The sequence below is a fragment of the Rhinolophus ferrumequinum genome, chromosome 23 (genome assembly GCF_004115265.2).
Source record: "Rhinolophus ferrumequinum isolate MPI-CBG mRhiFer1 chromosome 23, mRhiFer1_v1.p, whole genome shotgun sequence".
NCBI lineage: Eukaryota > Metazoa > Chordata > Mammalia > Chiroptera > Rhinolophidae > Rhinolophus > Rhinolophus ferrumequinum.
The window spans coordinates 421,457-436,209 of NC_046306.1; the positions used below are offsets into that span (position 1 = coordinate 421,457).

The 14,753-nt window shown below is 58.6% G+C and overlaps 2 protein-coding genes and 1 long non-coding RNA gene across 7 annotated transcripts; 1 reads left to right on the forward strand and 2 right to left on the reverse strand.

Annotated features, from left to right (window-relative positions):
- The first annotated feature begins 61 nt into the window (after positions 1 to 61).
- Positions 62 to 13,009, forward strand: STMN3 (stathmin 3). 2 transcript variants are annotated; one of them, XM_033095542.1, is made up of 5 exons: positions 62 to 218; positions 6,108 to 6,203; positions 6,450 to 6,625; positions 7,983 to 8,174; positions 8,621 to 13,009. In XM_033095542.1, exons 1-5 carry the CDS (start codon positions 200 to 202, stop codon positions 8,678 to 8,680), a joined length of 543 nt encoding a protein of 180 aa, XP_032951433.1. In that variant the 5' UTR covers positions 62 to 199; the 3' UTR covers positions 8,681 to 13,009. The 2 variants fall into 2 exon arrangements, with proteins under 2 accessions (XP_032951433.1, XP_032951434.1); XM_033095543.1 differs by having other exon boundaries at positions 110 to 241.
- On the reverse strand, positions 250 to 7,973 carry LOC117016320 (translation initiation factor IF-2-like). Of its 4 annotated transcripts, XM_033095539.1 has the most exons (3): positions 7,693 to 7,973; positions 4,639 to 5,070; positions 250 to 3,500 (listed from the first exon to the last, which is right to left on the reverse strand). In XM_033095539.1, the coding sequence occupies exon 3, from the start codon at positions 1,241 to 1,243 to the stop codon at positions 272 to 274; it is 972 nt and encodes a 323-aa protein (XP_032951430.1). In that variant the 5' UTR covers positions 1,244 to 3,500; positions 4,639 to 5,070; positions 7,693 to 7,973; the 3' UTR covers positions 250 to 271. The 4 variants fall into 4 exon arrangements, with proteins under 4 accessions (XP_032951430.1, XP_032951432.1, XP_032951431.1 ...); XM_033095541.1 differs by lacking the exon at positions 4,639 to 5,070; XM_033095540.1 differs by having other exon boundaries at positions 250 to 5,067.
- Positions 9,435 to 14,751, reverse strand: LOC117016323 (uncharacterized). Its single transcript, XR_004421864.1, has 2 exons — positions 13,109 to 14,751; positions 9,435 to 12,925 (listed from the first exon to the last, which is right to left on the reverse strand). It is a non-coding gene; the product is annotated as an uncharacterized LOC117016323 (long non-coding RNA).
- Between the last annotated feature and the right edge of the window lie 2 nt (positions 14,752 to 14,753).

Consider the following 14,753-nt stretch of genomic DNA (forward strand, 5'->3'; position numbering starts at 1 on the left):
TCTTCCTCTGACGGCTGCAGCCCCTGCTATAGGCAGGCGCGCTCTCTCCCTCTCGCTCTCTCTCTCCCCCTCGCCGCGCCGCCTCCCTCCCTCCCTCCCTTACTCCCTCCCCTCCCAGCACTGCAGCATTCAGCCGACTGCTGCTCCCGCCGCCGCCCGCGCCTCTTCGGCCTCCGCAGCCCCCGCCGCCGCCAGCACCATGGCCAGCACCGTGTCCGGTAGGCGCCCGGCCCCGCGGCAGGTCTGAGCAGAGGCCATTGTCTGGCCTTGCCTAAGGCTGGGGCTGACCGAAGACTCTGTTTTCCCATCTCCGATCCCGCGCACTGCAAGGGCTCAGGGCGCGACAGGGCCGAACCCGCAGGCGTCTGGGTTCACAGCCGCGTGTTGGGGCGACCCCGTGCCCTAAAGCTTGGGATTGAGGCTCCGGCCTGGAGGGCGTGGGCCGCTGGGCAGGGCCCGTGACCTGGGGAGCGCCCGGGGTAGGGACGTTGGGCGCGGGGTCGCACTGCCCCTTGGGGCGACATCGTATAGGGCCTGGAGTGACTGCGGCAGGGTGGCTCCCAGGATACGGGCGCGGCCCGTGACCCTGGGTGGGAGCGCTCGCGGGTGTGGACAGGGTCCCCTGACGCGTCCGGCGACCACAGACCCTGGTTGGACCGCGCCTTTGCGGGGGGCAGGGAAGAGGGTGGGAACCTTTGTGGGAGCCCCAGCCCAGGACCGGCGGGGCGCCGGGCTCTCCCTGCACAAATGGAGCGCCCGGGAGGGGGTGCTGCGAGAGGACGGGGAGAGGGACCCGAGCTGGGACTGGGGAGAGCGGCGCTCGCACCTCGCCGCTGCCCCCTCCCCTCGCTGCTGCTGCTCGGGGACCACCCTCTGCGACACGGTGCCAACGGTTCTGGTTAAAAAGAGCCACCGCCCTATGCGCAGCGGGGTTTGGATGGGGGAGGGGCTGCCGCCGTTTCCAAGCACGCCCAGAATGGGGTGGTCTGCGCCTCCTTTCCCAGCCCCCGACACGCAAGTTGCGAACCCACCGCCTTCGAGGGCAACAATCCCCCCCACCTTCCTGGCCCAAGTCGGACGCGGAGCTGCGGCGGAGGGACTGGCACGGGGCCGGGTGAGGTGGTGGACGCCGGGCAGACACTGGACGTGGGGGAACTGCCAGACGACCCCCAGAGCGAGGACGCGGGGTTCGCTCTCCCCCGGAACAGTCTGCTCTTTCCAGCCGCCCCAGGACCAGCATCATCTTTGCGCTCGGCGCTGGGGCGGCAGGGGCAGGCGGCCCCCCACTTCTACCCCGTCTCCCTCTCCGACCAGGAACCGCACTCCTGCCCACCCTTCCCTCGGTCCTGGGGGCAGGTGGTCGTGATCCGCTCTCCTTAGCTAACCTGATTCCAGAGCTCCGCCTACCCACGTGTGCCCCTCCTTGACCCCGCCCCTCAGGCCCTCCGGGTTCCGGGACCCGGGTGACTTCTGCACCCGTCTGGGAAGGGACCACCGTGCGTCACTGACTACGCTCCTTCCCCACCCCTTCTGAGAGTCTAGTCCATCTGGGCTTCATCTGGCCCCCTGCCATCTCGCTGACATTCACAGAGATATTGGGACTAGCTTTGGGCAGAATGACACCCTCCTCCATCAAATGAGGGCGGTCAGAGTGCTGCCATGACCCCCACTGAGGGGATCCTTGCTCACCACCTGTCCCTGAGCTGCGGCACAAGGGGCAGCCACTAGGGGGAGTTAGCCTTTTCTCTCACTCACCCTGGTAGTGAAAATCCTGGTCAATAGGCCTCATTCCTGCCACCCATCTGACAAACAAGCAGGCTGAGATTTGGCGGTGAAGGGATGCAGCCAAAGCCTCAGCTTCTACGGCATTCAGAGCTGGGCAAAGACACCCTCTGACCTCAAAACCCTGACACCAGCCCTCTCTTCTTTGCCCGACTTTGGGGCACTGCTGATCCACGCTTGGTCCCATGATTTTTCTGGGTGTCCAAATTGCCTTTCGTGTCAAAAAGGAAAACATAAATGCAGTTGATTAATCTTGTCCAGCATGGTCTCCGCCTGGAAGACAGGCTGCAGTGCCAGCTGGAGAGCCTCCCCCTGGCCGACCCCACAGGGGCTGGGCCTTTCCGGTTCCGTCACAAATGCCACGCCACAGAATGCTCACCACCAGCTTCTCCACCCGTCAAAGTTTGATAGCACAGTGGCCTGGTCCAGAAGTGGCCACATGAGAGTGTGGGTAAGGGCGGCCAAACCGGTTTAAATTAACTCCAGCTGCGGCTTCTGTTTGGAACAGCCGCGGCCTGCATGCTGTGGAGGGTGCCTGTCGTGCTCGCTGCTAGGCTGTGTGCAGTCTTGGTGACCAGGGTGGAGAGTCAGCGTCTGTTATGGTCTCATAGCCACTGCAGGACTGCCCGCAGCTTTCTCTTCCCGTGTAGACTGAAAACCTTTCCCACCGCCTTTCTCTTGAGTGTCACTGAGGGGCTAAGCTCTTGGACTTACTTGGGAAGTCATGGCCACCTCTTGGTGTCCTTCCCAGGCGCTCAGCTCTTCACATCCTTTCGTAGACTCTTGTTCATTCAGCACCTTATGCAGTTCCGTCAGCCACGAGGACTTGCATCTGCTACCGAATTCTCAGTGCCTCAGTTTCCCCATCTGGATGGGGAAGATAGTGACAGCACCTCCCCTAGGCTTGTGCTGAGGGCTGAGTGAGCTACTTCAGGAAAGGTGCCTGGCCTGATGCCTGGCACAAGGTGAGTGCTCAGTCCAGGCCAAGCAGTGTGACTTTTGAAGCCATATTCACCAGTTTCCTGCCAGCCATTTCCCCCATGCTGGGCTCCTGGCACTGTTGGAGGTGACTCCCACCGGTGAGAGAGGGGCAGCTTGGGTGGCAATGAGCAACCTTTGTTGGGGAGCAGTTAGCGGCAGCCCCCAGAGCCCTCCTAGGGGTGAGTGGGCATCCGTGGGCCCCCTGCCCTCCCAGTCTTGGACAGATCCCTGCCCCGATGAGGCTCCCACAGGAAAGCGGAGTAGAGGTCTGGGCTCATGACCCAACACGGCATGCTGTGTGACTCTGGGTGGCCGCTTGCCCTCTCTGAGCCTCCTCCTCTGCTCTGTAGAAGGGAGGCTGACAAGGGTGTCTGCTAGGGCAGGCTGGTCCTGAGGGTCAGTTGGGAGGACGGGTGCCAGTGTATTAGTGTTAGTACCATGCTGCTGAAGGCTGGCCTGGTGCCTTCTTCTAACTCTTGCTCATCCAGGATCCGGTTATCCAAAAGCCGACGTGTATTTTTGCATGTTTAACATTTAATATGATAAGAGGGAGATGAAAACAGTCCAGTCACGGCAGAGACCTGTTTCTAACGACCCCCTGAAGCCAGTGATGCAGAAGGAAGGGTCTTGAGGGGGTAGAAAAGGCAGGCCGTGCCTCGAGGCCCTGGGGGCCTTCCAGCTTGAGCTATGTCTGTGGAGAGGTGGCCTGGATGGGCCTGGGTCTCAACCTCTTCTCTCTGCAATGACATATGACCTTTAAGCGCCTCCAGTTCTGAAAAGATGGGCACAGCCTGCCTTGCCTGCAGCTGAGCCAGCCTTGTTGTCCAGCACACATGCGGGTTTCTCCTTGCTCCTTTTCTCCACGTTTGCCAATTCCCATCTGCCAGCCAGTCCCCTCCGACCTGCAGCCAGACCACAGAGCAGGCCTCACCCTCAAGCCTCCTCCCACCTGGCTTCACGAGGACGGGTTTTCTGGGAAGGAAGCTGCTCACAGGCCATCACCTGGGAGAAGCCAACCCGGGGAAGCTCTGTGACCCTCAGACGCTGAGCCGTGTCCCTGTTTGCAGCTGCAGGACACAGTCCCTCACTTCCCAGGTGGACACATCCCCTGGGCACAGAGTGCCCTCCGTCTCCAGCCCCGCTTGTGTACCCTCTCTCCTGACAGTGCAGTGCTAAAGTGACAGTTCTCTGGAGGGGAGCCCTCCTGGCATCTGTCTGTAAACTTGCTCTTTGTCTGTAATGAATCACAGCTCCTTTTCCCCGGGAACATTTCAGAGAGGAGCTTGAGCAGCTGTGAGGCCCCAGGTTCCTGGCCTGTAAGGTAAAGCCATTCAGAGGTTTGACATGTGATAAGGAAGGACCATCTGAAAGGTCAGGATTGAGGGCTGGTGTCTGTTCCCAGGGTGGGAGGTGCTGGCAGGGTTAGATGGGGTCCCCTCTTCCCTGGCGTCTCCCAGGACCCAGGTATGCCCCCTGATCCAGACCCCCTCTTACTCCCCTCCCCACCTTCCCTTCTGAGCACAGGGCTGGCTACCTCTGCAGTCTCTCCACACATCCAAGTGTCTCCTGGTCTTCTGCCCCTGGGGAGCTGGCTCTGCCTGGCCTTATACCCTCTAACTCCCACCTGTCATGTACCCTTTGCCTCCTTTTCAAAGTTAATTTCTAATAACACAAGTAATACATAAATAGAGTCTGCTTGTAAAAAAAATAAAACTGACAAGGCAGACCAGAATTCCCTTTGAGGCATGCCCCCACCTGGCCCTCCCTTCGCTCCCTTCCACCCTCCTAAAACGAATGACTAGGATGTTTTTGCCCTGCTCCCGCCCCACCCCCACAAGCTCCCCAAAGCCTCTCCCTGAAGCTTGCCCAGGATACCTTTGTGTTCTCTTTACAGCCTCTTGGGCTCTCTCCCGAAGAGTCTGGGCCATCAGGATGTTTAGATCAAATGACCTCATTCTCTGTGCTGGTCACAGGAGGACCCTGCTCCCTGGGAGCTGTCCCCTCAGAACAGGGCCTGATCGTTTCTCTCCTGTGTCCTGTTTCTACACAATGCTTTCCCCAATTGCATGTTCACTCATTTTAAAAACACTATCTTGTGTGAAATTTGATCAGAAGGTTTCTTGTCCTTTGACGCACTTGTCCAAATTCTTGTCTGCCCTTTTGAAGAATGCTGTAGGTAACTGCATGCTTTTTCCTTCTTGGAAGCCAGATGCCCTCTCCCTGGAGTGTCTCTCTGGAGACTTATACCCGCTTGTCCATCCAGGGAGGCCGCACATGAGTCTCTGAGCCTCCTCGTCTTTGGACCTGCTGGAGTGGTGCAAAGAACACAGGCCATTTGGGATTGTGTTCGGGAAGTTTTGGGCAAGTCACTACAGACACCTGGGCCCAGTGGCTGAGTGAGGGTGACAGCATTGGGCGTACAGGATTTTTGAGTACTGATGAGACACTGGTCTAACGTGTCCACTTTGGAGCCTGGCTTGCTGCGAATAGCTCAATTATTTCCATTCTGAGAGTGGGCATTTCCCCTCCCCCAGGCAGGGCCCAGGGTCTCGGCCTCCAGGCTCAACTCCTTTTCTGGTTGGGCAGTAGGGATACTGGCTGTAGGTACTTGCTGCTCGGCAAGGCTAGATGGCGGGCTGTGGTGCTGAATGGACAGCTCCCTTCCCTTCGGCCCTGGGATGGGCAAAAAGCGTGTGTCTGCCGAGGGCCCATGGCCGGGGTTTCCTGGGGTGACAGCACTACTATCAAGATAATCGGAAGGGGAGGAGATAAGAGGGTCTGAGGGCTTCGCCCAAGTGTACAGCCCAAGACAGTGCTGCCTGCGGGAGCTCCACATCTGCGCCGGCCCAGTCACGTGGTTAGCCTTGTCTGCCCAAGGGGGCAAGTGTCTGTGAGAGGGCCAGGGTCAGAAGGGGTAGGCAGAAGTATGTGGGGTGAGGGGCAGGGTGCGTTGAAAGTCAGCAAGATGCACAGTGACAAAGACCAAAAACACAGAGAAAGATACAAAGAGAGTGACAGGCAGAACCAGAAAGACAGAAGGATGAACGGAGACCCAGAGTGAGGAAGAGACATACAGAAAGGACAAAAGACAGACGGAGAAGAGACAGAAAATGCTGAGAGAAAAGGAGGGAGAGAGAGGCAGACAGATAGACAGATAGGGGCAGAGAGAGCACTGTGGGTGGCCCACAGGGAGGAGTGCCCAGGGAAAGAGTCAATGTCTGGGAGGGAGGAGAAGGAGAGAAGAGATGTGGGAGCACGGAGACGCATGGGAGAGTGATGGGGAGGGAGGTGGAGGTGGGGCCGGGGCCGGCCGGCCGGCTGCTCACGCTGGCCTCTGCCCACAGCCTACAAGGAGAAGATGAAGGAGCTGTCTGTGCTGTCACTCATCTGCTCCTGCTTCTACTCGCAGCCGCACCCCAACACCATCTACCAGTATGGGGGTGAGTGTGTCTTGCCAGTGCCTTGCTCCCTCTCCTGTGGTCTCTCAACCCCCTGGCCTGGCTGACTGCTGGAGAGGGTGCGTTTGGGAGGAGGGGTCAGTCTGGGGGCTCAGGCCTGGGGGGACCTCCATGAGCAGCCACACCCCCTCACTCAGCCCTTGGTTTGGATGTGTGCTGGGAACATGCCCCCAGCCCGCCCCCTCCTCGCTGGCCCTCCTGAGGCTCCCATCTGGTCTTGCCTCACAGACATGGAGGTGAAGCAGCTGGACAAAAGGGCCTCTGGCCAGAGCTTTGAGGTCATCCTCAAGTCCCCTTCTGACCTGTCACCGGAGAGCCCTGTGCTCTCCTCCCCACCCAAGAGGAAGGACACCTCCCTGGAGGAGTTGCAGAAGCGGCTGGAAGCAGCTGAGGAGCGGAGGAAGGTAAGGGGGGCCTGCCATCTGTCCTGATGAAGGTGGCCTGGAGGCCTCGCTGTCCATGGACACGGACCCTAAGCTGCAGGGTGCTCCAAGCCTCTGCTTGGTGGTCGGCCTGGGGTGGAGAGGGTCGCATGGTTCCCAGCACTTCCTCCTGAGACATTAGAAAGGGGCAGGAAGGAGAAAGATGCCCAATGGCAGCCAGCTGGAGGGGGACGGGGTGCCCTTGGCCATGGCCAGGAGGGCGTCAGGTGGTGGCCCTGGGACACGAGGCTGGGCAAGCATCCTTCTCCTGGGAAGGGAATGAGAGGGAAGAGCCTCTGTGTGCTGCGGCTGCAAACACGGACCTGCTGGGAGCTCAGAGAGCCCCCGGGACAAGTGGGGAGGGCTCCAGGGCCCCTCCCTGGCCCCTCACCTCACACCAGTCCCTCCGAGACTGAAACACACAGAAAAGGAAGTGCTGTTAGGCTTGTGGTCCTGGGGCCCAAACTCACAGGACAGGGGCAGTGGCTCCATCCACCTTACAGCAGGTCCCAGTGAAACCTGGGGGCACAGGCTTCATAAAGTTACTAGTAGGGACTGGAACATGGGGGCCCAGCTGCCCTCTGAAGGAGACTAGTTACCCCTGGGAGCCTCAGGCTCTCCTTCCGAGGTTACCAGGCAGCCTCTCCTCCTGAAGCAGCCTCAGGCTTCTCACTCCAGCTCAGTGCCTTCCCCAGCAGTCCTGGGGACTCGTCCACCGCCCCCAGCACTTAGAAAGCTCGGCACCTGGAGCGCACTAGGAACCGACTTTGTGTTCAGCGGGCAAACGTTTGAGGAAGAGACGGAAGGCTCAGTGACAGTCCCCAAGTTTAGACTCCTCTGCTCCAACATTCTCCTAGAGCGCCGCGCACGCAGGCCCACCTAGCAGCCGCGGGGACGGGCTTTCTTGACCTGGGCGCCCTCAGCCTAGCGGGGCGGGGGCAGCTCTGCGGCCAAGGACAGACCGACAGGGTGAGGGGCTGAGGAGTCTCCCAGCACCTGGTGCTCACACTCGGGAAGGCCAAGCAAACCGGGACTAGAGAGGAGGTCACCTTCGCCGACGCAGGACAGTGTAGGCTCGAGCTTCTCGAGGACATGTGTCCAGAGGGCCGCAGAGCAGGGCGATGGGCGCTGGGCCCGCTGGAATGGCAGCGCAGGGGGATCCGGAGTGGAGGCCCGAGGCCCGGCTGGGACGCGAGGAGACTGACTGGGTACGCGGGGGTGGGGCTGTTGACGCGGGGGGTGGAGCTCAGCCCGAGGTGGGGTCCCGGCTGGGGGCGCGGGGCTGGGGACCGAGTACCCCGGGCTGCCGCTCACGCGCGCCCACCCGCCGCCCGCGCAGACGCAGGAGGCGCAGGTGCTGAAGCAGCTGGCGGAACGGCGCGAGCACGAGCGCGAGGTGCTGCACAAGGCGCTGGAGGAGAACAACAACTTCAGCCGCCTGGCGGAGGAGAAGCTCAACTACAAGATGGAGCTCAGCAAGGAGATCCGCGAGGCGCACCTGGCGGCACTGCGCGAGCGGCTGCGCGAGAAGGTGCGCGCCGGGACTGGGTGGGGGCGGGGCTGGGAGGGCTGGGGCTCGGGACGGGGCTGGGGGCCGCAGGAGGGACTCAGCGGACTTCTCACTGGTCACCTCTGCGGTGCACGAACGCACGCCTGTAATTCGGGCCTGCTGGGACACAGTCGATACCGCAGGAACGCAGGATAGTCGTTACTTTGGCGGTGCTCGGAAGGAAGCGCCTCTGGGTGTGCGCTAGGAGCGGGGGAGGAGCTGCTTTGGATTGGGGCCCAGGGAAGTTCCCCAGGAGCACCTTCTTTTGGCTGGTGCCTGCCCACTGCACCACCAGCGCTCCCGCAACCGGGTCCTCGGGTAACTCCCTCCTGCTTGGGGCCAGCCCGGGGTGAGGCAGGGCCCTGCCGCTGCGAGTGGGGATAGCGCAGGACCCCACCCACCCACCCACGCCCGCCTCGTCCCCGCAGGAACTGCATGCGGCTGAAGTGCGCAGGAACAAGGAGCAGCGAGAGGAGATGTCGGGCTAAGGGGCTTTGGACGTCGCGGCGCCTGGATCCTGAGCCGAGACAAGAACACATGCGGGTTTTGGTTTTGTTTTGTTCAACTCTGTCTAGATGCGACTTTTGTTCCCTCTCCTCCTGCAGTCCCAGCTTCTCGCTTCTCTTTCCTCACCCTGAGCTGTCCAGTCCTTGTGGCAGCCGCTGACCACAGGCTCTCCCTGGAGGAGCCGCCAGGGCCTATGTAGCACACGGTCCCTCAGTTTAGGTACCAGGCAGGGTAGTGACTGGGTCCCCTCTTGGTGGCCCTCTTAGATGTGATAGTCACCTCAGTAAATCCAGAGGTGGTGGCAGGAACACACACGACCTTATGCTGGGTCGTCCTGTAAGCACCTTATCACTTACGTTCATCCACTGAGCCAGCTCCCCCCCACCCCCAACCAAGAAGCAAAGGCAACACCACTTGCATGTCTTCCTGTCGGAGAGGGGCTCAACACAAGGGAGAGGAAAAGTTAAAGGGAGAAGGACCTCTGGACAGTGTGGGGCCAGACCTCCCTGTCAAGGTGACCAGCCCTGGGAGCCGTGTGCAGTGGAGCTTTGTGGAACTGGTGGGTGGAGACTGCAGCACCGTTTAGTGTGATCGCCCAGGGGTCCTGAGACCACCTGTATGGACCACCTGCAGTCATTACCTGTGGCTGGCATGGGGGTGGGATGTGGCTTGGCTTGAATCTTCAGGGGAGTGAGCACTCTCCACCGGGGACCCAAGAGCAGGCTGCTGTGCCTAGACGGTTGTGGGGAGCATGACACTCCCTGCTGGCCCCTTTCCAGAAGTGCCCTCCTTCCAAGAGCCTCTGGCTGAGCACCTGTGTGGGGAAAGCCCAGCTCCTGCCATCTATCCTCTCCTTCCACTCTGCATATCTGTCCTTAGAGCCCTTTGGAGTCTTGGCCCCTTCCCGTGCCCTGTGCCCTCCCACAATGCTCTGGCCACTGGGCTTTCAGGCTCACCTCTGGCCACCTATGAGTGACAGTCACTGGTGGCCTGCAGGGAGCCCCTAGGAGACAACAGGGGGCAGGGGGCAGGATTCCCAAGCCACCTCCCCATCCTGGTGTTCCATCCTTGGTGTTCCTGGCTCATGGCCCCCTCTGGCCAGCCTGTAGTTTGGAGGCCTGACTCTAGGCTTTCCCTGCCAACCCCCTCCTGGACTGGGCTCCTTCCCCTCCTTCAGCCCCGGGGACCGCCACATCCCTCAGGGCTGGCCTTTGAGGACTGCCACCTGCCTGGCCATGAGGGCTGTCCATTTTTTTGTGCCACTGCAGCATCCTCCCCTTCTCCATAGCAGTCCTACCCCACAGCTGGGTCCTGGGGGCAGGTGCCCTGCGACCATCCTCTTGGTGGAAAGTGTGCGGACACAGACTACAGGTTCTTGTAGGACCCAGGGCCAGCACCTCAGAAACCAGGTGGCTACAGCCCTCAGAGCCCCAGCTTACATCCTGCAGAAACCTATGGGGGCCAAGCCAGGGAGCAAGGGGTGGTCCCCTGCAGTGGGCTTCGGGGGGGGGGGGAAGTAGGGACCCACGAGATAGCCTCCCTCCAGAGGGAACGGATGAGCCAGGAGTGGAACCCAGCAGTGCCCACATGGGGCTTTTGTGGGACTCAGAAAGGGAAGCGGAAAGGGACTGAGGGCTGTATTTGTTTTAGCCGTGGCAGCTCTCTCATAGTGGAAGCCTAGTGTAATATGCACCCATCTCATCACGTAGTGAAAGTGAACTTAAAATTAAATGAACGATTAAAGAAAAAAAAAACTGTGTGTTTAAGCAACAGTTGCGCCATCCCAGTGAGCAGGACTGGGGGATGGGTTGGAGGCCGCCGCCTGGGAGTGAGTGGTGAGTGCAGCTGCAGCTCCGAACTGAGCCCAGCTATCAAGCTCTTTTTACCATGATTATGACTAGTTCTAGTGACAACAGCGATTTGAAGGAATGAATGTATAAAGGACACACAAGCTCCAGGAGACAGCAGGGGTGGAAGGGAGAAGTCAGGGCCCCCCTGGCGGGGCTGGCCTGGGGCTGTCCCTACTCTCCCCAGGGCCTAGCCTACCTGCTGGCCCAGGTTGGTGCTACGGACCAAAGGTCAGGGTCTGAGGTCTGAAGCTTGCCCTTCTCACTGCAACCTCAGGGCTGTGGGTCTTGCTAGGATGTGGGGGGATCCTAGACTCCCAGGTGCATGCCCCATGGCTCTGTGTCCCCTGCCCCCCGTGACAGGCGGTCCAGCAAAGTGGGTGGAATGGTAGCATGGACAGATGCCTGTCCCCACACAGGGCCGTTCTCCAGCCATCTGCACATCTCCTTGTCAGACAGTGTCAGGTGGAAAACAGTCATACAAATCATAGCTGTTTCTTTGTTTGCTAAAGAAAAATAATTTTGCTACCAAACAGTTAGTTTTCTAGGGCTGCTGTAACAAGTACCTGAAACGGGGGCACTTAAGACAACTGAAACTTACTTTCCCACAGTTCTGGAGGGCAGAAGTCCAAGGTCAAGGTGTCACAGGGCTGTGCTCTGAAACCAGTAGGGGAGGATCCCCCTTGCCTCTCCTAGCTTCTCTGTTGGGAAGACCATCTTTCAACCCCTGCAGGGCCACTTAAGAATGGTCTTAAGGGGTGCAGGCAGGCCAACCGCCCGCTGGCATGGGCACGGCCCACTGCTGAAAAGGACCTTGTCTGTCTGCTCTGCATGAGTAAAGCTCGTCTGCTGGGTGCTCGGCTGCCTTGTGCTTTCCTTGGCAACTCTGATGCCAGGATACGGAGGGTAGAAGAGTTTGGACCTCTGCCCCTGGTGGTTGGCACTGTGATGGTCTCCACGCAGCAGCGGTGCTCCCCTGGCACTAGGAACTGGAGCTGGTGTGCAGCTGGATGCTGGCAGTTGTCCAGTAGATGCATCACGCCGATCTCAGCCTCTGGGGTCACAGGGCTGTCTCCCCCGGTGCGTGTCTGTCTCCGTGGGACACCAGCCATTGGATTTGGGGCCACCCTAATCCAATATGACTTCATTTTAACTACAGTAATCACATCTGCAAGGGCCCTATTTTCAAATAAAGTCACATTCTGAGGTCCTGGGGGTTGGGACTTCAACCTATCTCTGGGGGGACACAATTCAACCCAAAACAGCAGTTTTTGTAGGTATATAATTCATAATGTTAAAACATTCGTGCATTTGTGTCCTCAACACGAATTTAGTGAGTGCTTAGTACTTACGTGTCACTAAGGAGACCGGAGATGGGTTGGAGACCAGCCCGTGCCCTGGGAGAACTTGCAGGCTGGTCAGTAACATGTTATGTGCAACAATGCTTTCAATTTTTCACAATATCCAATTTGAGGAAAACTAGGTAGACATTATTTTATTACATTTTTTTTTCTGTTAACACATGTTCACTGCATCACTGCAAAGTTAAAGACAGAAATCTTGACCCACCAATGCTGCTTCCCCCTAGAGGGCTCGCCTGTCAGCAGCGATGTGTGTCAGCGTCTGGGCCTGAGGACTGTGCAGCGATGTCAGCACTTTCCCATCTTCGGAAGCGCCACTCCAACGGCTGCATAATCCTCTGTTATGAGCTACGCACTAGGATTTTTGAAGAAACTCCAACTGGTTGGTTTCACGTACCCCTTACAATCTTAAACGTTTATGGAGGACCCCTAAAGAGCTTTGTTTATGTGGATTATATGGGTTGACAGTTACCACATTAAGAATTAAAACTCAGAAATTTAAAAAAACAGTAATTCGTTTTAAAATGATATAGCCATTGCATAGTAACATAACACTTTAAAAACAATGAAATTTTAAAAAAACAGAATGGTTGCAGTACATGAAAAAAACTCTGGCTTCCGGGAGCTCGGTGGTTGGAAAAGGAAAGCATATCTTAATAGCTCGTTCCTTAACACTGAACTGAAGTTTCATGAGGGGTAGTTTCTCATAAAGTTGGCTGCAATGTGCCCTGAAGCCCTACTGATGAATGCCACAGGCTCTTACATCAGCTGCCGGTCCGCCCTGTGCTGGGCCAAAACTTTACTCCGGCATGGGGGGCTCGGAGCCACAGTGGTGAGGGCGTGCAGGGCTGTGGAGGGAAGGGACAGGGTTGCTGGGCAACTGGGCCTACCTTTGTCCTGTGTGGCTGGAGCCTGAGGACAGGGCATCCTGGGGCCTGGTGATGACACCCCCTCTCGGGGTGCAGGGTCTGGAGTCGGCGACTTGCATGACAGTGATTTCCCAACCTCTGTAACAAACCTAGAGCAAAAGTCCCTCCCCTTGGGACCTGGGGTGGGCAGGGCATCTCCTATGGGTGCTCCTGGGGAGGAACCAGCACCCCACCACCCAAAGCTAGTCCCTAGTGTCAGCCAAGTGGAGCCCAGTGCTGTAACCTCGCGCTTTTGGAGACAGAAGAGGCGAGTTCCCGTACAAGTGTCAAACCTGAGGTCGTGCAGCAGTGGAAACACGGGGACAGAGAAGCCGGTGTGCCGACAGACCCTGGGCTCGTGGCCATTGCTCTTCCAGGCGGGAGAGCAGTAGTCTCCTGGTGCAGGCACGATGTCACGGGCCTGGTCCCCTGGGAGGACCAGCGTCCTCTGGGCCTTCTCCGTTGACTTTATTGGCATCTATGTCCAGAACGTGAGGACAGGGAAACTCAGATAAATGACAGAGAAGACACCTCCCTGCTCTCATATTTGCTGGATAATAAAATACCAGCACTGACATAGCGTCAACAGTGTAATCTTTAAAAAGAAAGACTTTTCCCATCACTGGCTTGAGTACACTCTACATTATTGAAAAGAGAATGGAAGTGCAAGTCTCCTAATTATAACATCACCGAAATGAAGTTTGCTTGAAAACGTCCAAGGATGGCCTTCAGGTGTCTTCCTACTGGAGTGTAAACATGCCTTGGCCCTAACAAGACATCTGTTTCCTGCCTTCTCTGTTCCCGAGTGGGAGCACTCAGGGACCCGGCAGCCTTTCATCCCACACCCAAGTTTTTGGGGCAGCTGCTCGCAGCAAGAGCGAGGATATTGAGCAGATCAGGAGAGCTCAGGTGTGCCTGCCCTGTTCTGAGAACTGACAGCCTCGGTCCAGCTCTGGGCACTACCCTGAGTGCCGGAGCACCGGAAGATTAAAGAATGTGCCCCACGCCATGCTGGCTTCCTCCGGAAGTCCTCAGGCCAAGAGCAGGTTGCTCCACAATTTGGCCCCACTCTCGGCGGGGCCAATGAATCCCACCAACCACCACCCTGCGGCCTCCACTGCACCTTCCAGTCCAACAGCAAGGCCCGGTTGTACCTGGCTCCCAAGTCAAAGGGACTCCATACACGCTAAACGATGCTTCCATCTGGAAAACCAACGGCCTTTCATACTCCAGCCTTTCCCCCCCATAGAGCGCGCGCATGCGCAGAATGCTCGGCGCGTCCCTAAGCCTACACCTGGGCTTTCTACGGCTCAGCGCTGAGAAACTGAATGTTAATTTTAAATGAACACATGTGGCCACTGGCTACAGCACTGACAGCGCGGCTGGGGGCCAACACTTAAAGAACACTGTACGGTACTGCGTAGATTCAGATAAAAATGTCACAGCCCTTTCTAAGGCTTACTGCTATAAGAAATGAAACAACTGCAGGATTGGGAGTCGCCGAGCGGAAGGGTGCAGAGATGCGCTGCTTTTTCGAGCAGGCCCTCCCGGCGTCTCTGCGTAGGGACCTCCGACACGCTTGAGATGACGAGCGGACCTGCATCTGGTTTTTGTCGCTACTGTTCACGCACATTTCCCCAATCTTTAAACAAGTCTTCCTACGCAGTTCTCCCCCGCTCGTACCCACGGAGGGGTTGGTCGAAACCCCGCAGGTGTGTGGCCGCCCAGCAAGTATGCCCGCGGGCGGGGCCGCGGAACGAGCTACCCAGCGAGGGCGCCGCGGGCCCCGCCCCCGCCCACACGCACGCGCGTCGGGCCAGGCCGGGCTTTATTTCTCGGCTCCGTCCGCCTCCCCGCCGAGCGCCAAATAAGTTTCCGGGCCCGCCCAGGCCCGTGCGTGCGCGGCCCCGCCGCCTGCGTCACTAGGAAGCGCGCGCC

Bases quoted from the DNA above. Each gene is read 5' to 3' on its own strand.
- STMN3 (XM_033095542.1), top strand. The intron at 6,204-6,449 runs GTGAGTGTGTCT...CTTGCCTCACAG, and splicing joins CACCATCTACCAGTATGGGG to ACATGGAGGTGAAGCAGCTG. The intron at 8,175-8,620 runs GTGCGCGCCGGG...TCGTCCCCGCAG, and splicing joins GCGAGCGGCTGCGCGAGAAG to GAACTGCATGCGGCTGAAGT.
- LOC117016320 (XM_033095541.1), bottom strand. From the start codon at position 1,243: ATGATGCTGGTCCTGGGGCGGCTGGAAAGAGCAGACTGTTCCGGGGGA.